The 25,593-nt window shown below is 43.0% G+C and overlaps 1 protein-coding gene across 1 annotated transcript in view; it reads right to left on the reverse strand.

Moving 5' to 3' along the window:
* Nucleotides 1–506: 506 nt before the first annotated feature.
* The window catches only part of LOC145415739 (tubulin alpha-1 chain-like), a 75,371-nt gene continuing 50,284 nt past the window's right edge, over nt 507–25,593 (reverse strand). The window contains exons 2-9 of the mRNA XM_080284971.1: nt 18,488–18,710; nt 16,808–16,980; nt 14,545–14,673; nt 11,521–11,720; nt 4,493–4,667; nt 3,956–4,108; nt 1,961–2,124; nt 507–804 (exon numbers count right to left, since the gene is read on the reverse strand). Of these exons, the coding sequence (XP_080141097.1) occupies nt 669–804; nt 1,961–2,124; nt 3,956–4,108; nt 4,493–4,667; nt 11,521–11,720; nt 14,545–14,673; nt 16,808–16,980; nt 18,488–18,710 (1,353 nt within the window). The 3' untranslated portion in view covers nt 507–668. The remainder of the gene's footprint in view (nt 805–1,960; nt 2,125–3,955; nt 4,109–4,492; nt 4,668–11,520; nt 11,721–14,544; nt 14,674–16,807; nt 16,981–18,487; nt 18,711–25,593) is intronic.

Here is a 25,593-nt window from a genome sequence, read left to right on the forward strand (position 1 = left end):
TGGTCAAGTGAGAGAATGAGACGTATTTTCACTACCTAGGACCCTACCGGGCAATGTTGTTCATGACGGGAAAAACCTCTAATACTGAAAGGGATCAATGAGAGCTGTATCTAAGCCCTCTAAATCACTCCCCAAAGCACAATAAAATCACCCACTAGTAGCAAGATTAAATAAAAACATCCTCGGACAACCATTTCATTCCACTGACCTATATATTTTTTTCTTCGTTTGCTGTTTTCATGCTTTTATTCGGTTTATGAGATTTGTTCGACCTGGAGGAGGTAGATAATACAGATTCATTAATGTGTTCAGTAGGAGAGCCTTCCGTAACTACAACAAAATAGTCTGGTAGCAAGAAAATAACAATAAAAATGAGGTCTTCTGGTTGAAGGGGTTAATATGGAAGTAATAAGACTGTACATATGGTTGTTTTTGTCGTTACTTCTTTCCTTCCTTTACTCCATTTTCCTAGTTTCTGTTTTTTGAGTAATTTATCATCACTAATATGTCCTCTTTCCTTCCCCTTCTCATTCCACTTCTGGCTTTTGTCTCCTCCACTCCCTTTTCTTTAATACTGATTTTCTTCAGTATTAGATGAGTATTGTCATGTGCTTCTCCTCTCCATTTGTCTTCCTCTTCTCTCCCATTCCTCCTCTTTTCTTCCTTATCTAGTACTCATCCCCTTCAATCTCTCCGTCGGCCTCATGCGAGTCTACGCCCACCTCTTCGTAGTCCTTCTCGAGTGCAGCCAAGTCCTCGCGAGCTTCCGAGAACTCACCCTCCTCCATACCCTCACCCACATACCTGTAGGAGGAAAACAGAAAGGGGGGGGGGGTCAATCTGAGAGCAGTTGGGTCTGTAAAGGGAGACTAAGGTCTTATAAGTTAGAATACACACTATCAACTGAGAAGTCAAACACACGATCCCACCCAAGAGCCACTGGCTGACGCCAGGAAGTGCAACATTTGCAAGATTTTGCACGCTCCAACAAGGTGCAACGTCTTAGTCCCTCAATCAAGGAAATGCATGGCATAAAACTGCATCATCAGTGAGGTAAGAAGCAAAGGGATGGGAGGGCGAGAAGAAGAATGAAAAAGGATTAGTGAGATGGATAAATTCACCAAAGGTTTTTAAAATAATTATAACAAATGGTTGGGGTTAGGAAGGACTCAGAGATGAAGGGATGGCATGTTAGTCAAATGCTAAAGGGATTTGTGTGGGAAGCTTCAAATAAAAAAAAAAGGATTAACATGTCTAATCCCATACTCAGACTCACAAGTACCCATTCTCTCCACATGGCCATTCCATCTCAATAGTTTACTATTATTAGAAACAGTGTAGTTTTCCGTATTTACTTTTGCTATCTTCTGACAACTTGGTTTCATTTTTGAGGAGGTGTCTGGTATAGAAGGATGTAATGACGGCTTAATCACACCCCTCCGGAAAAAAAAAAAAATCCGGTAGATGTGAAATCGTCTGAAAATTTCAAGAATAAAATGCAAAATACGCTATCAGACTGAAGGGATTATTCTCACTCTTGTGATGCAATGCATGCTGGCTGTGTGAGTGCATACAAAAGTATAAACAAACATTTTTATAAACATTTTATCGACTTCATTGCGATAATTTATATTTTTTTCCTGTCACCTCCAAACGATTTTAATTGGCTTTGTAGAGGTTTAGAAGTGGAGAGGTTATATATAACTTTCCTTATCCTCTTCACCACAAGAAATCTTCCACTTGGCATAAGATCAGTTGGTAGTTGTCAGATTAAAATAAAAACGACGTCGTCCACTGGAAGGGTTAATGTTCTCTCAAGCTTGGTTGCAAAATGTTTGGTGGTTGTATAGGTTTAAACAATCTTATATACAAGTGTAGCTCAAGGAAGTGTATAAATTAATGTGGAAGCAGTCCAAGCCTCTTGAGGACTCAAACCACTGCGTACAACAGCCCAACTCACCAGTGAACAAAGGCCCTCTTGGCATACATAAGGTCGAACTTGTGGTCCAGACGTGCCCATGCCTCAGCGATGGCGGTGGTGTTGGAGAGCATACAGACAGCACGGGACACTTTAGCCAGGTCACCCCCGGGCACGATGGTCGGGGGCTGGTAGTTGATGCCCACCTGGGGACACGGACAGGGGTGAGAAAAGTATGGAGGAGGGGGGTTGTCCATATATTACACAACCCAATTCTTCTGTCTTGCGGAGATGGTTCAATCAGCATTACCAGTGTCTAACCTGCACCATTTTGTTTCCCATAATCCTTTTCATAGCGCCTTTTTTTCTTACTCCACTGATTGCATGCCTGATTAATAATTTCATGAAACAGCCAAAGGGTCTTCGCCCGTCACACCAGAAAATTGAATCGTCCATTAAACGGACAAGACGGGAGAGTGCAATATTGGGACCACCCTGTAACAGACATTTTTTTTTTTATAGAAGTAATCAAAGTCAGAACTCATTTTCAAAGAAACCTGAACAAAGGAGAACGAAAGATCGTTTCATTTAACGAAATATGGGCACATTGCATTAAAAGGCTGAAGGCCATCGAAGGGAAAATAGGTAATACAGTTCCAGAGTTAAAGAGATTTGGGGGAATAGGTGGAAAGGGTGTAGGACAAGAGCATATAGTGAATGGGAAAGGAGAAGACAAGAATTGGGGAGAATGTGGGGTGAGAGAGGGAAGCAGATAGGGGAAATGAAGAAAGATGAGGGGGGGCGGGCGCCAACAATGTGAAAAGTAATGAGGGGAGAAAAGAAATGGTTATGGAATGCTTGAGAACTGTATATTTGGTGATGTAATGAAAAGAAAAAAAACGCTAAGGCTAGGGGAAAGAGATGCAATAGCAAGAGCTCGGAAGGCATTTCGAAATTAGAGAATGAAAGAAGGTAGGTCGTGAGAAGGAGGCATGATTTAGAAAAATTAACTACGCTAAGAAATACAAGAGTATCAGAGGAGAAATATGAAAGTGGTGGATGAATAAAATATGGCCTCCCAAAATACAGTCAAGACTTCAGCTGATTGCTATTCCACGGCGTCTACTTCACACTTCAGGCATGTTTGTCATTTCCTTTCTTTCTTCATACTTCATAAACAGAATCGGAGTCGGAGAAATATCATTCCTCTCTCAGCGTAGGAAAGTGACTAGAAGAGTTGAAATATTAGGCAAACTTTAGTTCTCGACTGTAAAAGAAATATACATCAGTGAGGAGAATCTGATACTGAGAGTAAATAATTTGTTTAACATCCAATTATGATACTTCATGAATCTTATCAACTTCACTTATGAGTCTTACAAGACTGATAAGATAAAGTAAGGACAGCGAGGCAATAGATAAATCATATCGCTGGAATGAGGTCAACGGACGGTTTTCAAACTGCTTGGCTACAAGAGGGCTCAATATTTACTTCTCATCCTTTCCTCCCCGACATTCCTTCTCCCTCCCCTTTACTACCTATCACTACTTTCCCTCCATTCCCTGAACCTCGCTCTGGCCCATTCTTCTACACCATCTCGCACTTTAACCTCCCTTCCTCTTTCCCCCATTTCCTCGCCTTTCCCTCCTCATGGACTACTCTTCCCTCACCCTTTCCTCCCTATGCAGTCCTCCTTCCCCTTCTCTCCCTCACACTGTCTCACTGTTCTCACCTTACTCTTACCTTAAATCCAATGGGACAACAATCCACAAACTTTATAGTTCTCTGTGCTAATGATTGCAAATACTGCATTAACGTCTTTGGATACCGTATCCCCTTCTCTCCGTCTTCTTTCACTCCCCAATTATCCATCTCCCTTCCCTACCCCTACCCTCTTTCCCACTACCTTTTACTCTTCTTTCCCACGCACACACCCATTTTTCTCACACTCTCCTATCATTTTCTCCTCCTCTCCCTTTCCAATACTTCCTTCCTTGCTCTCCCTGTCATCCTCTCACTCGCTTTTCCTTACTCACCTTAAATCCAGTCGGGCACCAATCCACAAACTGTATGGTTCTCTTTGTCTTAATAGTTGCTATGGCTGCGTTCACATCCTTGGGCACCACATCCCCACGGTACAGCAGACAGCACGCCATGTACTTGCCATGCCGGGGGTCACACTTCACCATCTGGGGCACACGGATAGGCCAGAGAATTAGCTGAGGAATGAACCGAGCTGGGTCTTCCAAGCAGCTGAGATTTTGTTGATGAACCGATTGAACTAGCTGCGGACTCGGACTGGCTGATGATAAATTAGCTAAGTAATCTGGTGATAATTTACTTACGTCTCTGCAGTATGCTGACCTAGGGTCGGGTCCACGGACCTCACACACACAAAATAAAAAGGGGGGGGGGGTAATATAAGACTGGCTTCCCCCTCTCCCTCCAAAAAATAATAACAGTATTAATAATCTCTAGTCATGCACAGGTCTTCAGTTGAATAAATTATTTTTGATTAAACACAAATAAAGTTTGTGTAAAAATCTGATTATTGGTTATTGTTGGTGGATTACCTGGTTTGCTGGTTCGAAGCATGCGTTGGTGATTTCAGAGACAGAGAGCTGCTCATGGTAGGCTTTCTCAGCGGAGATGACGGGGGCGTAGGTGACGAGGGGGAAGTGGATGCGGGGGTAGGGGACAAGGTTGGTCTGGAACTCGGTCAAGTCAACGTTCAGGGCACCGTCAAACCTGAGGGAGTTACAAAATTGCAAGTGGTAGATATGAAAGAGATGGAGAAAATGAAGGTAATTCCTGATGAGTAGCATCACAGTAAGATTAAAAACGTTACAAGATATTAATAACAGACCCGAAAGAGTAACTGAGAGATAAGGAACCTAAAAAGGAAGTACAGGAAATTCTGTTTAAAAATATGAGTGATATGGGAGCTATAAGAGGGATGAAAAAAGAACATACTTATGGGTATAACGAATGAGATAGAATGACAGGAACATCTGAGCAACTTAAATATGACGATGCAATGACAAAATTAATACAAGTAAGTGACTGAGTTATAAAAGTACAGAAAGTTACAAGATCTGAGTAACGAGGGAGTTACATGGTACTGTGGGCAAGAGACAAACTCTGTCCACTGCCAGAGGCCTTAATCCCGTGAGAGGTGGCCACAAAAAAATCGCCTCCATGTCGCCCTGTCCCCCGTCATTTCACTGCCCTGCTCTCAGCTCACACCCCCCTCTCGCATATACCTTCCCACTCCATCCCTCCATCTCATCCTTTGCCTCCCGCTCCCTCTCCCCCCCCTCCACCTCACTCACATACATTCTCCACGTCAGTCTCTCACTCTCCATCCTCTCCACATGGCCAAACAACCTCATGTATTTCGCCTAACGCTTCCCATCACATCTACATCCACACCACAACGCTCCTTCACTTCCTCATATGTCAGTCTGTCTCTCCATGTGAATCCACCTCTCAAATAACTCATTTCCACTGCTCTCACTCTTGACTTGTGTCCCTCCAACAAGGCCCAAGCTTCCCTTCCATTCGTTAGAGTTGGTATCACAGTACTCTCATGTAGAAATTTTTTTCAATTCCATGCTCACTTTACTGTTTCTTATCACTGCTTTCAAGGAACTAGCAACCTTTCTTCCTTGTTGTACAAATTCAAGCACTTCACCCTCCAAACTTCCATTCTTACTCATCACACTACCCAAGTACTTAAACGCACTCTCATTTTTCACTTCCTCCTCATCCAACCTCACTGTACAGTACATTCACTGACTTCACTTCTCTCGATGACTATAACTTTACTCTTCCCTACATTCACCTTTAGATTCCTTTTCTTACACACTCCCCCAGACTCATCCACCAAGCCTTGCAGCTCCCATTCGTCCTCACTTAACAACACAGTATCATCTGCAAACAACAGTACAGGGAGTTTCCAAACACTGCTCTCTCTTGTTAGGGCCACTCCAACATCCACTGCCTTATCTTGTATCTCTATTATAACCCCATATATATACAGACTGAATAACCATGGAGACAGGACACATCCCTGTTCCAATCTAACCTTCAAGGAGAAAAATTCACTCAATTCACCATCCACACGCACTGCAGCCTTAGCACCATCATACATACTCTTCACAGCATTCAAGAACTTCCCATCTACTCCATATACTCTTAATACTTTCCACAATCCTTGTCTATCCACCCTATCATATGCTTTCTCCAAATCCATGAAGACCACATACAACTTCTTTCCCTTCTCTTTTCCACGAAAGATCTAAGAATGAATATCTGATCTATACAACCTCTTCTCTTCCTGAAACCTCCCTGTTCTTCTCCAACTAATTCCTCTGTTATTTCGCTAACTCTGTCAACAAGTATCCTACCATATACTTTTCCTGTTGCAATAAGAAGACAAATGCCCCTATGATTACCACACACTTCTTTTTCCCCCTTTCCTTTGTTCAGAGAAAAATTACACCTGACTTCCAATCCTCCGGGACTCTACCTTCCTCCCAGGCCAATCTGCACATCTTCCACATCCATTCTACTACCATCTCTCCCCCATGCTTCAGCATTTTACCACACACTTCATCAATTCCTGGGGCTTTCCCTATTTTGACTTTCTTAACTGCTTCCACAATTTCCATCCTAATGATTTCTTCCTGTCTTCTCACCTCCCTCCTTCTCCCAGCCATTCTCCAGCCACTTATACTCGTATTACTTTCATTCTCTATGTTTAACAATTCCTTAAAGTGTTCTCGCCATCTGCTCACTCCATCCTACTGATTTCTTCCTGTCTTCTCACCTCCATCCTTCTCCCAGCCATTCCCCAGCCACTTATACTCATATTACTTTTATTCTCTATGTTCAACAATTCCTTCTTTCCATCTGCTCACTTTTGCTCACTTCTCCACTGGTAATCTACCATCTTTATCTTTCACTCCCCGACCAACTTCTTTGCCACCCTGTGTAACTCTCTTTACCTATATCCAGAACATTTTCTTACATTCCCTCACTTTACACTCAAATTCCTTCCAAATTTCTCGTCCACTCTCTTCTTACTCTCTCTTACTACTCTTTTCATCTCTCCCTCTCTACATATAACTCTCTCTTCGCCTCTCAACTTCTTCCACGCCCCTGTTTATCATCCATCCACGTTCCCCATCTGCTCCAATCGATATTTATCCAATCGCTCTTCCAGTTCTCTCTTAAATTCTGCCTTTTTCCCTTCCTCTTGTAACCTTTCCACCCTCCTTGCATATACTGCTTCCTCCTGTCCTTCCCTTCTTCTATTTCTCCATTTCCCTTGGACCTTGATTCTCACCACCACCAAGTTGTGGTCAGAAAGTCCACTCCCTCAACATCTATATGCTCTTGCATCCATTACACACCTTTGCAACCATTCATCCACACACACATAATCAAATCATTGCCTTCCATTCATTCAGTTCACCACCCACCCTTCTCATCAATCACCACGTATATCTATGGATCATTTTGTGCCTGAAGAGGGTATTGGCTATCACCAACTCCCTCCCGGCACAAATGTCCACTAAAGTAATCATTCTCATCTATCTCAGCAGGCACACCCTACTCAGCAATTACTTCATCCACCTTCACAGTCCAAATTTTACCATTCATATCGCCAATCAAAAGCACTCTCTCATTCCTTTCAAACTTTTCCAAGCACACTTCCACATTATTTTGTCCAGAACTTGCACGATCTTGTGTTGCACGATCTTGTGTTGGCGCATATACGCACACAATCGCCCACATTTGTAGTTCAACTTTCAATCTTACCCACACAATCCTTGAGCCAACTAATCCATACTCTCTTATATTCTCCTTTCATCTGTTGCAACAATACACACTCCTTCTTTTGCCCTCTCATTCTCATCTACTCCCGCACATTTACCCCATCCATACTCCCATTCTCTCACACTCTCACCTCTCCATTTATTTTCATTTAATCCACATACATCCACTTTCTCACCCTCAAGCGCATGGGCAATCTCCCTCTCTTTCACCTCACCATTTGCACCCCGTACATTCCACGTCGCAATCCGTATCATGTCCTTTGTTCGGTCCGTAGTCGTCACCTTTTGGTCAGTCCTGGCCCGAGGCTTCTTGTTCGTATTTTTAATTAGTTGTTTTCCGGGAAGGGACACTAACCCTCCACCAACCCACTTGTTGCCACGTGGGGAACAAGTGTTGGTTGATTATAAGGTTACCACTCAGCGTTGTAAATGCTTTCCTGGTTTACAGCAAATCGTTTCTCTTGCCACTCAATGTAGAGCTTCCCTAAAAACAGAGTACCTCTGCACTAAGTGGGTGGATGAAAATATACATCAAAAGCAATTATGAAACAGTTGACATATTTATTCATAACTGCGAAGCCATTATTAAACCTTGCAGTTTAGTCATATCATCATGCAGAATCAATGGTGAAAGAAGCAAAAACGTAGATGAGACGAGCAAAGAAACGCAAGTATCAAATACGAGTGTAAACACAAAGACAAAGCAAAATAGCTATCCTGTCAGTTTCTGTTTTAGTAGCCCTCTTTCCGAGACGCTTATCCTTACGTAAAAAAAAAAAAATTCAAAAGTACATATGATTAAGTACATTCAAATACTCTGTAGATTAAATAAAACTCAATTACAGAGCTTTTGTAAATTTTTCAAGACATCTTCATGGTGTAAGATCTCGTGAGATTATAGGTACAACACCAATTTTTCGGCATCAGACGGTCCGGCATCTTTTTTAATCCGGACAAAATTACGAAAGAGATCTTGAAATTTCAGCAGCAGCCAGACTAGTTTACCTGGCAGCCAAAGACAGTGTTGAGGGCAAGGTCTAGTGAGCGCGTGATCACCTGGATCACTTACGCTGTATGTCATGGTGATCCCTGTATTTTGTCTAATTCTAATTAAATTTTACTTACATTCAACCTTAGCTATGGCCACAAAGAAAGAAGCAAGTGTCAATAGTGGGGTCAAATGTAAACACTAGTCTACTGTAACAGTCAAGCCTTTTTATTGTGGTTAATTGTTCCACCAAATTACCGCACTGATGAAACGCCTCAGTAACCAAAAAAAAACAATAAATGAGAATAAATGGTAATTTATTCAGGGCCCACAAGTTTACACTCACTTTTTCTCCCCTAATACCCAAATAAGGGCACCCGAAAAGACTGGAGGGACTGGATCGACAGTGATTACACAGACTCTGCCACTCTTGATCATGAACCAGACGACCATTTTCTCTCATAATTCGTTGTGAGCCAGCATTGTTATCGATGTATTTGTGAATACGAAATTCTCACAATGAACTACCCCTAGCATCAATTTCTGTTCCTGGGAATACGACATTTATCAAATTTCTCGTTCTTTAAGTTAAGTTTCCCTAAAATACTACATCGCCAATTCAAGTTCATTCTTAATTAGCCTACTACCAAGTCAAATCAAAAGGTCATTTCCATCACTGGTATCTACTAAGACACTTTTTAAGTGAGTGAGGAGTGCATGTAACGTTATTAAGTTTCAGGATCGTTTGCGTGTGAAGCCGGTCGTCATGAGGCTTGCTGTTACCATGGTAACCAATATGTAGCTATCCAGTGACCTACTGCACTGGCCGCCTGTATCTTCACGTATATTTTCACTCATCTATCTGGTCAGAGTAGAGTAGTAACAGCTATCTGGGGGGGTTTTAATGCAGTGTGATATTTTTAACATGCTAAAAACAAAAACAATAAAGCGGGATAAGGTAGAACTGAACTGGACTGTGGGGTTCCAGTGCGGAAGTTATGTGACACATATGGTGTTGCTTCGTCAACTGCGTATGATATAAAGAAGCAAAGGGGAAAAAATACTGAAATTCTATGCGAACGGCGATTTGATGAACTAAACGAACTTTAGAAAAACTATGATAGAAAAAAAGAGTACTAAGCATGATCGATTGATGATGGAATAGTTTCGACAGCATTGGATGAAGTGAACTTGTCAGGTAGCTTGGTAACGAACCAGGTTCAGTTGTTTCATGAAGAACTTAAATTAGGACATGAGTGTGATTACACTGAAAAATAGTGGTCAGAACTGTCTTGTTGAATTATTATACTTGGCTTCCATTGGTCCCTGTTGAATTATTATATGAGATGCTACCGAAAAGATCCGGTAATTTGAATATTGTAGAAAAATACATTATCTTATTTTGTAGTTCTCACTGTTGCCTTCTAAGTAGTCCCCTTGGGCATGTATATAGTGTACCAGCGTTTTTTCCACGAGTCCATGCATCCCTGGAAGGCTTCTGGCGTGATGGCCTTGAGCACCTCCTGCGATTCTGTCTGCATCTCCTCAATGGAGTCAAATCGACGTCCTTTCAGTTGTAATTTCAGCTTGGGAAACAGGAAAAAGTCGCAGGAGGCAAGGTCAGGCGAATAGGGTGGGTGGGGAATGACTACCGTGTTAGTGTAAGCCAGGAACTGCTGGACAACATTTGATGTGTGGGCGGGGGCGTTGTCATGATGCAGGACCCAATCCTTGTTCTTCCACTGTTCTGGACGTTTGCGGTGGATGTTCTCCGTCAGACGCTGCAAAACTTCACAGTAAAACTTTTCACTGACAGATTGACTGGGTGGGACGAATTCCTTGCGAACAATCCCTTGGATATTGAAGACAACGAACAACATCGACTTGATATTACTGCACCATTGGTCTGCATTGCAAAACCGCCAAACCACCTTTACACAACGATACTATAGTAAGCATAGCTCTACAACACGTCCGCTCACTGACACGGCCGGGGCCACACTGACGTACAAGGGGTGCTGCTGACTCCTCCTAGCGGCAAAAGGCAAAACTGCAAAAGGTTGGCTCCCTCTATTCAGATTACTTGAGCTTTTGGGTAGCACGTCGTCTATATGTGGCCTTGGTTAGTCTGGCAAAACGGTTCATCCGGGAAGGCCCAAGAACCATGGGTTCCGGAAAATTGGTGCTGTATCTGTATATGAACGTGAAAGAGAGAGAGAGACAGAGAGAGATTTCTGAATAATCTGAGGTGAAGGTGGAAATATTAAAATAGATCTAGGTGGTTTGGCCAAGTACAGCGAATGGAGGGGAAATCGGATTGGACAATGTACAAGCATGAGTTGGTTGGAAAGAGGAGAACGAGGAAAAATAAGGTACCAAAGTAAGGGAGGGTGGTGGCGTGCCGTGGGATAAGGGGACATTATTGAGTGAGAGGTCCTTTGATAGAGGCCGCCCTCTTACAGGCTGCGACATTGGGTAAGAAATACAGGATGGTCCCTAAATAGCAGCCCAATACAGGCTCACATCATGGTATCTTACGTACAGTGGGAACGGCTCAGCCTGCTGATGTGGACGTGAGTGTGTGTGTGGGGGGGGGGCTGTGGGAGTGGGAAATTAATAAATGATCCAGGCTAGACAGAAAAAGCCGGCTGAGCCGTCCCTGCAACACATTTGAAATTGCCCGACAGAGTGGAAGATGAGCGTTACCTATATAGGCCACCCTATATACTCGTATATAGAGAACGTGACTGATAATTCACATGGTGCACACCTAAGAGAGGCGGTGATGGATGAGACGATCTGTCCAATGAGTCTATTCAGGTTGGTGTACGAGGGTCTCTCTATGTCCAGGTTCCTGCGACAGATGTCATAGATGGCCTCATTATCCACCATAAAGGCGCAGTCAGAGTGTTCCAGGGTGGTGTGGGTTGTAAGGATGGAGTTGTACGGTTCCACGACGGCTGTAGCCACCTGTAAGAAAACTGAGGTTAGTGGATGTAAAAAAAAAAAAAAAAAAAAAAAAAAAGGAGATGCAAATTAAATGGGGTTGATACTGGAGAGAGAGAGAGAGAGAGAGAGAGAAACAGGAAGCAGAGAAAGGACAAGGGTGTCGATAAGAAAAAGTGGAGGAGGAGGAAAAAGAAGACAGGAGATACAGGGGGAGATGGTAAAGAAAAAATGAAATCAAAGCAGATGTCGCGGACTGTCTCGTAATCCACCATCAAGACAGTATTACAGAGTAGTATGGGTCATACAGGTAGAGCTGCAGTTACACTACTGCTATGCCAACCTGTAAACAGCATGGAAAGGATAGCAGTTAGTGCTGGAGGGATGGGGAGAAAGCAGGAAAGAGATGGGAAGACTAGGAAGAGATGATATGGATTGTGGAAGAGAGAGAGAGAGAGAGAGAGAGAGAGAGAGAGAGAGAGGGAGAGGGAGAGAGAGGCGGGGGGGAGGGGAGTGTGATTCATACTGGTTATCAGAAAGAGATTATTTGACCTGAAAACTGCAGCAGCTACATATATATAGGTTACAAGAGAAAAGGAATGCCACAACACACAACAAAAAAGCATATCAATGAGAAAAATATATATATATGAACTAATGAACACTGTAGACGTTTAGACGATAGGGTAATGTGAATGTTTATTAGACAACTGTGACTAATAAAGGTGTCGTTGTTTAATGGAGGATTGGTCAGGGATGGAAGGTGGTGGTATGTTTTAACTGATTTTCTTTTAATATCCAACAGTGAAATTATTTACTACAAAGTTCACATGAAGCCATGGCAGATCTTAATTCCAGTTTGTGTTATTACATTATTGATTAATAATAATAATAAATGAAACGCAGAGAACTTGGGCGCCGACCTGTTGACGCAAAGCGCCTCTCGGTATGCCTCCGCCAAGCCTTGCGTATGGACTCGCCATACAACCTCCATGACCTTGCTAACCTAGTCAGTTCATCGTCTCTTCATACTGTATCGCTGACAAAAGTTTGGTCGAAATTCGTTGAGGGGTTCAGGAGATATGGCGTCCACAAGGATAAACAAAATCGACCCCATGTGACCTCGATCTTTGACCCCCTGACCTTGATGACCTACAGGTCATCGTCCCTTCATACTGTATCACTGGAAAACGTTTTATTCTAATCCGTAGAGGGGTTCAGGACATATCGCGCCCAAAAAGGATAAACTAAGTTGACCCCATATGGCCTTAACCTTTGATCCCCTGACCTAGCTGACCTAATCATAATCAGTTCATCACCTCCTCGTACCTTATCAATGACAAAAGTTTGGAAATACTGTACGTCAATGGATTCAGGGGATATCGCATCAACAATAGTGTTACGGACGCACGGACCCACGCACGCACAGATGGTCAGACAAATCACTTAATGCCTCCTCCACCACAATTAGGAGGCATAATTATTAGTTATAATAATTATAATAAGTTATTTCTGTCTCGTAAAGATTGTCTCAACTAATCTACAAGTCACAACCGTCCACATAACTATTTCCTTGCCCTATATTACATATAGTTCACTCCAATTCCTGTACTCTCTCATTTATGACCTTTCCTCACAAGGTCATCTTACATCTCTTTTTAAATCCATTTCAGAAGAGTTGTCAGAATCTGTCTTACTTCGTGCTTTCTTTAGCCCCTCTCATTTCCTCACTCCTAATACACTTCCCTGACTCACTGTTAGCTGAATAATATCTACTGGCAATGAATAATAAAACTTTCCCACCTTGAGAGGGGTAATACAGGGACTCTTTTCATCTATGTGTGGAGTACAGTTCTCGCTGCGCGTGCTCGTCTGTGTATATACGGAATGGGGCATAAGCAGGTCTCTTTTCAATACGGATGAATAATGATTTACTTCCATGAGCTCGCCTTATAGGACGCCCTCTAACCAAGTTTTCTTTGATGCAGTGTTGCTTAAAAACATCCATCTGCTTTGCTGGACTCTGCATGCCTTCCCCTCTAATGCGGCGGTGTGGCACCATACAATCTATTAGTCTCATCTCTTGTGCAGCTCGTTGGTGTTACAGTGTTGTGTCAGGCTGTGGGAATAAAGAGTCCGTTTCCTGAGACCCAGCGGTCCTCCATTCCACACGCGTATTCATGCGTCACCATTTCGACGCGAATAACACCGTCCATACCGAAAGCTTGACTGTCTTATTCAGGACTAGTGTAATGGATTAGCGGGGGTGCTTTTATGACATGTCTTTTAAAAATTAAGCTATCAGTCCATTCCCTGCCCCAGCTTGGGATAGAATTCACATCCTTTCTACCAGCAGGTGGACTTCAACTACCGTGTTTGACTATCACCTCCGCCAACAAAGATATTCCTTACTGTTCACTAACACAACTAGTCAGCTAAAAGAACATTTGTCCACAGTCTGCTTTTCCCTGCCTACGATCGTAAGTCATTAGTATATTGTACAGGGACCTAGAACTGATTAGTTCATGGAGTTGCTCTGTTGCTTTGCTTATGAGTGTATTTCTAGTGTTAATAGTTTTGATTCCGTTTCACAATCAGGATTTGAGGCAACTGTTACATGCAGAACTGAGAGTGTTTTAGTTACCGAGTGTACTATCAGGATTATCTGTACAAGTACAGAAGGTAAAAATAATTCCACACACACACACACACACACACACACACACACACACACACACACACACACACACACACACACACACACACACACACACACACACACACACACACACACACACACACACACACACACACACACACACACACACACACACACACACTGCGTTACCTGTGGCGCTGGATACACTGAAAACTCCAGCTTGCTCTTCTTGCCGTAGTCGACACTGAGCCTCTCCATCAGCAGAGAGGTGAAGCCAGAGCCAGTACCCCCGCCGAAAGAGTGGAAGATTAGGAATCCCTGAGGACAGTGTTATACTTAGTCATCATTATCAATGTCACTGTTATCCCAGTTGTCTTTATCAAAATCATCATTATCATCTCAACCCATATTTCTACGTATATTAAAAAAATAAAAATAACGAGGAAGGAGTATTGGAAGTTTTTCTCAATCTCGATCCGTCTGATCGAGCAGAACCGTCGACCGCAGATAGGCAACTGCCCCTCAAGTAAGCAAACACCCCTATAAGGTTGTCCCAGATGTTTCCTATACCGCTGATGCTGTGTCTGTGCCTTGGTGTAATACTGGTATGTGCTAAGGAGTACTCCAATCTGTGCGGTATGTTGTGAGCCTATTTTACAAGCACGGCAAGTGTCACCTGTCATTCCTCCCCACTCAAAACCTAAGCTGGTAGCTGAGGAAGGCTAAGTCCTGATCTAAGCCTATGTAGATGAACTCGATCGTCTCTGTTTATGGACACCGATGGCTGGATATCGGGGGGAGGGCTTGTCATACAGTGTTACGATCAAGATGTCATATTACCCTGGGCATGATGCGGGTATCCTTCATTACTCGTGTTGGAATATCTGGAAGGGGGATGTTGCTGTCGAGTTTTGATAATGATCGTGTGGTGTTTGTTTATTTGCACTGGTGTGCTGTGTGTCTCATATGATAACGGATGATGCGTATTGGCACAGGTTACTGAATAGAAATGTATGCCTCTCTTATCAAGGTAATTTCTAACAGGAAAGACTTTAGTTTCAGAGGATAATTGAGTTGCGGGCGTAATTTTGGGCACAGCCAATGGTGATGCATAGGGCGCTGTTTTGTATGGTTTGCAAGTTGGTGTAGTGAGTATTGGATAGGATGGGAGTTCATGCCGTTGCAAGTTGGTGTACTGAGTATTGGATAGGATGGGAGCTCATGCCGGGCAGGAATAGGTCACCACAGATCTTATGTTTTGTTTGTTGAGTAAGGAGAGCATTTCTTTTTGTTGCCCAGAGTCTGCCCTAGTAGTTGACCTGAGTGCACTGAGTCTAGGGGTGCGGTGCCTCTTGATGTCTTGCTCGTGGTCTTGAAGGAGAGGCCAGAATCACGTGTCACTCCAAGAATCTTAGTGGCGGGTGTTTGCGGCACAGGTACATTGTTAGATGTGATGTTCTGGTACTGTGTTCATGCTCGCTGTTGGTGATGAGTAATAAAGGTAAATAATATTAGCCAAAAAATGGGTGCAAGCTAAAAGGACAAGTGAGCTGTATGTGACAAATTTTGTTAAACTTTTTAACCGATGCTACTCTCAATATGACCAAGATTAACCTAGTCATACTGATACCGTATATTCTTAACCTTACTGATGGGCATTCAAATATCACTTTCCTTACTGATCTTGCACAACTTGCGTACCTATACTAACTAGTTGACCATCTGCTCAACCGAAAGGCATTATGACACAAAATTTTGCGGAATATCACAAAAGCAGGCTTAGGTTAACTTTTCTCATCTTAACTGTGTTGTGTTTATGCGAAAATTTCCTTTTTTCAGGTTCCTCGCTTATCAGCTGTAACAAATAAGGTAAGACTGATCACTGCCAGCAACGTTTCCTTCAGTCAGATATATGAAGGTTACCGGTATTAGTTCAAGCATGATTTTTACACAAGCCCTACATAGTCTTACAAATAACACATCAGTGACCTGTACATTTTAGAGTTTTCTGTTATTTATGTGCAAATAGACTCCTTACGGTTCGTTTGCAATGAATAAACATGGCTCTGCCTACAGTTTCTGTCAGTACGGTCCCACTCTTCCACACAAGCGATGTCAGCATCATATGCACCAGATATCATACCTATCTGCCTAAATATAACCATGGAATTGCCTGTGCTCAAGGTATGGGTTCAGCTAAACTTAAATTCCGGATACCGCCAGATGATCTGATTCCAACTGGTAAAGGGTTAATAAAAATAAGAAGACCGTCTCTAACCTGAGATAACATCTTAAAAAAACTACACCTGACTCGGATAGAATCTATTACATACCCCTACTTTTACACACCATATAAAAATACAGTTCCTACTTCCAATACGCATGTCCACTTGGAATGTCCATACGCAACTCTATTTTCCACGCACACCCCGACACATTTTCAGCCACACACCTGCAGGCCAGTACACATATCGGCGATCTTCCTGAGTCTGTCCAGCACCAAGTCAACAATCTCCTTGCCGATGGTGTAATGCCCCCTGGCGTAATTATTGGCAGCGTCCTCCTTGCCTGTGATTAGCTGCTCGGGATGGAACAGCTGTCGATACGTACCCGTCCGCACCTCGTCTAGTTGGAGAGAGGGATAAATTGGGATGGAAATTTGATGGCCATGTGTGTTCGTGAGTGGGGAGAAAAAGTAATCAATGGGAGAGAAATTGGTGAAAAGTTTGTGCAAGTGTGCGTGCGTGCGTGCGTGTGTGGGTGTGTGTAAGAGAGAGAGAGAGAGAGAGAGAGAGAATCAGTCGTCTGGGTGTGGAACAGCTAGTAAAGACGTTCTTCAGATCCACTCTGGCCATGCCTTTGAAGGTGTATATCGAATATCATCCTTATCAGTACAATGGCTCTCGAAACGACAGCTCAGGTCTTTTAGTTCTTTTAAGTTTAGAAGATGGGTTCGGGTGAATACTGATTTCAGGTGATGCCTATGAAGAAGGGTGTATAAAATCAGCCCCATCGATTGAATGGTTTTAGGAATATGTGAGTTCAAGTCTTTCAGGAAGGAGTCGGTTGGACGAGACGGACTGGGGTTGAGGCGGGTGGTGAGCCACAATGAAGGAAGTTAGGCTACCATGCGAATATCAGCGATGAAGGCTGACTGATTGGCCAGACAGTCTGTAAAGATATTCACCTCAAAGCAGAAATGAATGGAATGAGAGGAGAGGAGTGGATAGGTCATACCGGGGTTGTGAACAGGTCAATACTGATCACTGGAAGCCATATAAGAAAAATCAGCAGCGTTAGTTTTTTTTTTTGTTTTTTTTAATATGAGTAGGGTCTTTCAGAATCGGGTAATATGAACGGAGATAAGTGAGCTCCATGGGATGGGATGGATGTGGATAGGCACTGCTGGCGGGTCGTAACTGAGGCAGATAGTGTTATATTTATATCAGGGCAGAGGCTGGTGAGGTAGGTAGAAGGGAGTCAGCAGGATGGGGTGGGATAGTGGATCATGGAGAGGGAAGTTTATGCTGGGCAGACTGATATAGGCAGACCATTAAGATGCTAAGATGCAAGCCAAATGTGATGGGGCAAATAATGGGAGGGTAAAAGGGTGCCTGGGGCGGACCAAGTACGTGATGGGTGCTAAGGAAAGGCCGAAGGAGTACACCCTGTGAAAATGGATGTAGTATGGGAAGCGGCGTTGGTGGCAGGAAAGTATACGTAAGAGCTCTCTTACAAGTTCAATGTCAGAAGGGGGAGGGGGACAAAAGACGCAAGCAAAAGACATCATCGTATTTAACCCTATGACGTAAACATTTCTCCTTATTGAATAAAACTGTCTGGTATTAGCCTAAATATAATTCCCATATGAACGAATAGGGGAAAAGAGATTACTCCCCGTGTCAGTTTTTGATGCCTTTGTCAGCAGGATCTCTCTCTGTTTAACAAAACCTTCTGGTGCTGATACGAATAACATACCTGAAGTGCATCAATCACAACCAAGTATTAAGGGGTTTGAGATGAATCACGAGAGGCAATTACGTCAGTGTAGGAACCCTTATATAAATGAGCTGTTTATAACGCTGACAACGAAAGCCTCCTCTTTCCCTGTTAAACTTTCCTCAACCCTCACCTACAACCGATGGCTCCAAGTCGACAAATACAGCTCTCGGGACGTGTTTGCCTGACGATGTTTCACTGAAGAAGGTATTAAAGGAGTCGTCGCCGCCACCGATGGTCTTGTCTGACGGCATCTGTCCGTCGGGCTGGATGCCGTGCTCGAGGCAGTACAGTTCCCAGCAGGCGTTGCCCATCTGTACACCAGCCTGGCCGATGTGCACACTGATACACTCACGCTGCAGGACAAAACAGAGAGTGACATTAGTGCAAGTGAGAGGTAAGATCAGATTAGGTTAGGTTAAGGAGAGGTATTATAGGAATTATAGGGTCGGCTTAAAGCAGCGATTCTAGGGTCGACTTAAAGCAGTGGTTCTGTCTTTTTAACTACATTCTCTTTGAGAACTCTCATTATCTTTTTGGCTTCCTTAGTTTTTTATTTTTTCCAAATCCACACAAATATTTATTTTAAAAAATACTTTTCTGTCATACATCAGTTCACTGGCTCTGTCTGGCCTCTGTGACATGCCCTGAACTCCTCTTCCTAATTAAATATTAATATTTATATTTATTTCATATTCCCTGCATTTTATTGAAATTTATACACTTTACAACAGTGACAGTGATCCCTATTTTGTTGTGACCTTGGGTGCCATGGCCAAGTTACAGAACACTGGGTAAACGTGAGCGAGAGGTGTGTGAGAGATGACTTAGAAGTATATTAGTGTTTGGTGGGTTCTGTGTACGACAGGTAGTGTATGTCAAAATGAGTCATGTTAACTGTGAGGAAGAGAGGCCGAAAACTGAGCTCAGATTATTATGAATCGGAAAGAAGAAAACCTTTTATAAACAAAACCAACTGCAGCCAGCAGCGTTACTTATCGTAATCACTACTACCCTTACCATCCTCATCCTCTACCCCTCTGATGTATGGGTTGGTTAATATTCAGAAATGGGAAAGTAAACCACAAAAACTGAAATTATCAATAGTTTTTAGTATAGGTAGTTCTGTTTTTGAGTTTTCTTGGGATAGATACCATGAGATAGCTAAGAAAAAACACTCAGCACATCTTGTGTCATATTTCATTGATACAAGAAGCCAGTTAACTTTCAGTCTTGATATCTCCCGACGATTTCATTCGCTTAGGAGAGACTTTGAACGGGGTAGGTTAGATACAGCCTTTATCAACTTCTTCACTACAATGTGTCTACTTTAAGCTGAATAAAGTCGTCTGGAGGTAGCAAACTAAAAATGAAAAAGTATGTCATCCTAGTGAAGGGTTGGACCTCTACAACTGGACAACGTCGTTCTGGTGGAGGTATATTAAATAACATAAACCATCCTCTAATTCTGTATAAACTAATAATCATCTTACGATTATCGGCTTCTTGCCTCTTACTCTGTTTACGTTCCACTCCACCACTTTTTCCTTCTTTCCTTTCTGTCTCCTTTGTTCATGTTTCACTCCTCCACCTCTTGTTTACCCCCCTTCTCTTCTTCCTCTCATCTTCCTCCCTCTCCTCTCTCCTTGTTCCCTCTCCCATCTCCCTCCCCCCCATTCTCTCCTTTGTCCCCGTGTTCTGACATTCCTCCTTCCCTCACTTCCCTTCTTTTTCTTTTTTTTTTTTTCTTTTTTTTTTTTTTTTACCACATCTTTCCTTTCCCACCTTGCTCCTCCTCTCTCACCCTCTCCTCTCTCCGTGAAGCTGGTACAGTCGGGGACAAAAGTGTGCCCACTATTTCACTGAGTCTACTTCACAGTATGGGCATGTTAGTTACCCTTCTCCTTTGTGTATCATAACCACGAGATTCATCTATGGGCAGAGAAACATACCATGTCTCACTCAACTTGCCGAATATTTTACAGCAGGGGAAACTGACAAGCAGGTGAATTTTAGGCAAACTTTTGTCCCCGTCTGCACTTCTCCCCTCCTAAAATACCCGCCTGCTCCTGCTTGTGGTATACACATCTGTCAGCGGTTTAGACTGGCCTTGGGAGGGCAAGGAAGGCGGGCTATATTACCAACTCCCAAACAAATCATTACCCGACACCATGTTCTCTTCACCTACATTTTCAACTACTTCTTCAGGAACACACTGCCCAATAATAAAAAGGCACCGTGTCATCAGTTATACGCCTCTGCACAAGTTGTTCTTAAACTCTGGGAGTACGAACGTCACGTTTATGGGTATGAAAAAATGCCGGCTGATTCAGATACAAAATAAAACAAACTGTCAGCCGAGTGTCGAACGTCAGTGTAACCCGCAGTGGCCACCGGTCTGTATACCATACCATATTAAACCTTGAAAATCAAAAGATTGGTTCATTACCATTGGAATACTGTGTGCAAAGCAACACAAGCAAAAGTGTCCCGGTTACATAAAAGACTCACAACCTATGATGCAGGGCAGGGTGGAAGGGTTCGGGCTGCGACATGTCACTGAAATGTATAGTAACCTTCAACTGACCGACATGAACAACAACTAGACTAATAATCTTACCACTAGGTTTGTCTGAATGGTAGATTGTATTAGACGCCCCCAAGTGTGTCGTTTTTTCAGTACGAAAAGAATTATGTAGACTGTAACATTTGATGATTTTTTCTTTTCTTTTCTCTTTTTTGGGAGCTGTTAGTTTTATAAAAATGATTTGTCTAAATATTCCCTCCCCTCATTTTTGTCGACTTGTTTAGTCGAAGGCGACTTCACGCTGGGATCGTTCCTTGTTGTCTTGGTTTTATGGGCCTTGGTTGTCACAGTCCTGCGCTTTCCGTCTCGCGTCATTTCTCGGTATGTGTTGTCTGTTGCTGTCTTCATCTTGCCACCTATCATCACCACCAGCACCACCACCATTTTGCCACCCATCATCACCACCAGCACCACCTCCACCTTCGCACCCATAATCACAACCAGCACCATCACCACCTTCCCACCCATCATCACCACCAGCACCACCACCACCTTCCCATCCATCATCACCATCACCACCACCACCACCTTCCCATCCATCATCACCACCAGCACCACCATCACCTTCCCATCCATCATCATCATCATCCTCTCCTGTCATTACTGAGACCTATCCTACAGTTTTTGCCGTTCTCGTTCCCAGTGTCTCTTCCCCCTCCCCCATCGCCGGCAATATTTTTTTCTCTCGCTTTCCCACACGTTACGTCAACAAATATCAGACTATGGAGAATTTGCCGCGGTAGTGAGAGGATGAGGGCGAAGACTGAAAGCGACAAACGAAATTAGGACAGAGATGGGTGAATAGTATAGGGATAGCGATTGGAGTGATGGAAAACAAAGAATTCAGTGTAAGTGAAGAATATAAATATTGTGTTTCCATGGGCGGAATTTAAGTACAGTAAATACTTGCAATGGACGGGTTTACTCATCTACGGGAAAAGCTAACACTGAAAAGGTTTTAACTTATCTCGATTACGGCATTCCTTTGAACCTAACACTGGACCATTTTGTTGACCTCAGAAATCCTTGCAGTCAGTGTTAAAGACATAGATTTAACCTTTTCCCGGCCATAGATGAATTAATCAGTTACCATATGAAATCTAACGCAGGACGTCTGTATTTCAGTTGAGAGAAATCTTGCCAGTCAGGGGGTCTGAAATGATCTCGATTAATCCTTCTCCTTTCATGAACACACTTGGTATTATATTAAGGGTAACTGTAGACAAAATTGTTTGGTACAGAGAAATTCCAGCAGTCAAATGATTACAGTAAGATGATTAATGAAAGATGACAGAAGTGAGAACATTATGGGAAAGGAAGACAGTGAGAGTGAGGAGATATGATGGAAAGAGTGAAGAAGGGAACTGGTGAAAGAAGAGTGAGGAAGAGAGCGAGGAAATGAAAAGAGACGAGATGAAAGAAGAAGAAGAGGAAAAGAGGGAGAGAGGAGTGAAGGACTGAGGTCAGGAAGAATATATATATATATATATATATATATATATATATATATATATATATATATATATATAAGCTTTATAAGAGATAGAGTGAGACAGGAAGAAGGGGGGAGAAAGGCACAGTGAAGATGGAGGAAGGAACAGAGTCAAGAAAGGAATCAAGGAGAAGAATAAAGGAGAGAAGAAAGGTTAGTGAAGGATAATATGTGAGAGGGGGGCAGATGTCGGAGGAGAATATGGGAAGATATTAATAAAGGAATAAGGGAAGGAGTGAGAGAGAGGATGGGAGGGTGATAGTGGTGGGACAAAGGGACTAAGGAGGAAGAAAAAAGTCAAAGAAGTTAGAGAGATTGAGTGAAGAGTGAAGTGGAAAAGAATAAAGGAAGGAAGAGAAAGAATGGGGAGGGAGGTAGAGAAGGGAAGGGGAGTGGAGGGAATACGGGAGAAAGGAATGAAAGCGGATATTGAGGTGGAAGGCAGTGGAAAAGGGAGAACTGAAGAGAATTATAAAAAGACAAAGAAAGAAGGCAAAAAAGAATAAAGAAGTGTCTAGGAGGAGTGCATGAAAAATTAAACAGACGAATGGGAAGAAAGGAACAATATCAAAAGAAGGACAATAGCAACGAGGAAGAGAAAGCCACATGAACAATTAATGAAGAAGAGAATGAGAAAAGGGATTAAAGAAACGAAAAAAAGAGGAGTTAAAGGGGAAAGGACAAGGAAGGGAATGGGGATGATAGGGGTAAAAATTGAGAGAACAGAGGGGGGAAGGAAGGGAGAGAGAAGGAATGAAAGAGGGAGGGCTGGAGAGGAAGGAGTCAGCTTACGATCCGAACCACAGACTGTCTTTCTTCCCTCCACTCGCCTGACTCCCCCCTCTCTCTATTTCTAACATTCCTTCGTTCTTGTCTCTAGTCCTCAGCCTCATCCCATCTGTTCTTCGATATCTCTCCCTCTCTTTCCCCCTTGTATTTCATCCACCACTATCAACACCAAGTCCCCCCCCTTCCATCTCTAACACTTCCTTTCTACTCTACAGTACTTTCTCAGTCACAATCTCCTCCCTCCCTCCTCCTCCTCCTCCTCCCAAATCGTTCGACACAATAACGTCTCTATTCAGCCTAGGAGAGCGGCCCTGGTCAACGACTTACACATGATCCCCGGTAAACCTCTTGAATAGGGTGACTAGTTAATTCCTGCTGCCTCCACACGATTATATTCACACTGAGATTATGTAGACTGGAGGGACTGGATACAGCCCAAGCAAATCCATTCAGTATTAGTTCAATATAATCGTTACATAATATCACATGGTAGATGCTTGGTTTTGATGAATGATACATCATTTGCGTGAAGGGGTTTCTTATGTACGATGACTTACCCAATTCTTGTTACCATACACCAGCCTTTCCATATCTTTTCCTTAATTCGGTCTTACTTATGTAATTCCATTCTCTTCATTACTCCGTCATCGTTCATCTCTGTGTGCGATTCCCATCATTCCTCATTTACTTCTCTCTCTCTCTCTCTCGGAAGGAAAGGAGATAAAAAAAGACGATACAGTCGACGAAAAGGAAGACATGGGGATAGTACAGGCGTAAGAGTATGGTACTGGTGGAGGTTAAGTGGAGGTATTTCACTTTGTTTATACGCCCACCCTTACAGTGCCTCTTGCCGTCCCCCTCCTTCAGGAATGTACCTCCCACTACCTCACATCCCCTTCCCCAAACCCCCCTTCCCCCAGGCAGTCACCACACCCCCTAGGAATGAGGCGTGTCAGTTTGGCCAGGTGCTGTTAGTATTCTGTGTGTGTGTGTGTGTGTGTGTGTGTGTGTGTGTGTGTGGCCAGGTGGCAGGTAGCTCTTACGGGTACTATTGTTGTTGTTGTTGTTTGCATAACAGTGGGGGTGGATCTAACAGTGGGGTGGGGTGAAGCGAGACGCTGTTGGTGGTCTGGTCCATTCCCTCCTCCCCTCCCTCCACCTCTTGGACTGGTATTTGAGTCCCACTTTCCTGTGAAATATAAGTACGGAGATTCATGTGTGGCATGACAGTATATACTCATTGAATTACAGTAAATATTCGAGGTGGTTGCAATTTCAGATTTTCTGATGGCTGAAGGCATGATTTTTGAACTCTTTAAAAGGTTGGTACCACTTTCGACACTTGGACATGTCATCCTTTATCACCCTGCGATTCTTATTGCCACACCCTGTACAATACATATACGCATACTGTAAACCATAGAGGATATAAATATAAGAGTATTCTTCACGATAAAGCTCAGAATTCTGTCTTAGATCAGTTTAGTCTTAATGAAGAGTAGTTTTCCCATTCATTTAATGTGATTTGACATCGAGATTTTTGCTTTCGTTTCTGGGCACTTGGGTGTCGTTAAACAAAATATTATAAATTGTGCATATCGGTGCATGTGGAAATCGCGGGCTGAGCTTTGGTGAGTAGTGTCACAAGGTTTGCCACACCCCACTGACTGATCATCGAGTGAAAGGAGCCAAAGGCTGTGACCGGTGCATCAAAGTGGCCAGATAGGATAGTGAACTATGTTCAAGGCAGTGATATTACAAGTTTTGGCGCCTCGCATTGGCTAAGAGCGTGGTGGGATAGGATTGCGTGTATGCGTGTTGCTGGAGACGCATCAAGTTTATGATGACTATCCGATTCCCAGGCACAGTTCCTCCCAACAGCTAGTGAGAGCCAACCCAGTCTTCTGGCACTTCCCTCCCAAACATATTGCGCTGGGTGGTGGGTTGATAGGTAGATGGGTGGGTGTGTGGGTAGGTGCGTGGGTTTGCAGGTGGGTGGGTGATCTATTTTTATATCACTAGCCTTAGGCTTACAGGGTATTTCTGCTGACCTTTTACCAGTTCAGTAATGCTGACTGAGGCATACGTGAACATTTCTCCAAATTCTCGCTTAACATGATAGTAAAAAAAAAAGAAAAAAAAAGTCTTTAATATTTTGCATCATGTAGACAGATTCAACTTATTCAAGTGTACGTTGCTGTATCGCTTATAATTCAAATTCAGTGACTGAGACCGCTGATATTGCTATTTATACTACACAGTATACTAAACTTGCTGCCAAGTATAGTTTTCATGTAAATGAGTCAGTGCTGCTTAGAAATACCGTGTGTACTTTCTTAGCAACACTAACGCAGTGTGTGTGTGTGTGTGT

The sequence above is a fragment of the Coenobita brevimanus genome, chromosome 103 (assembly GCF_032717465.1).
Source record: "Coenobita brevimanus isolate Jiangsu-jjx chromosome 103, ASM3271746v2, whole genome shotgun sequence".
Lineage (NCBI taxonomy): Eukaryota > Metazoa > Arthropoda > Malacostraca > Decapoda > Coenobitidae > Coenobita > Coenobita brevimanus.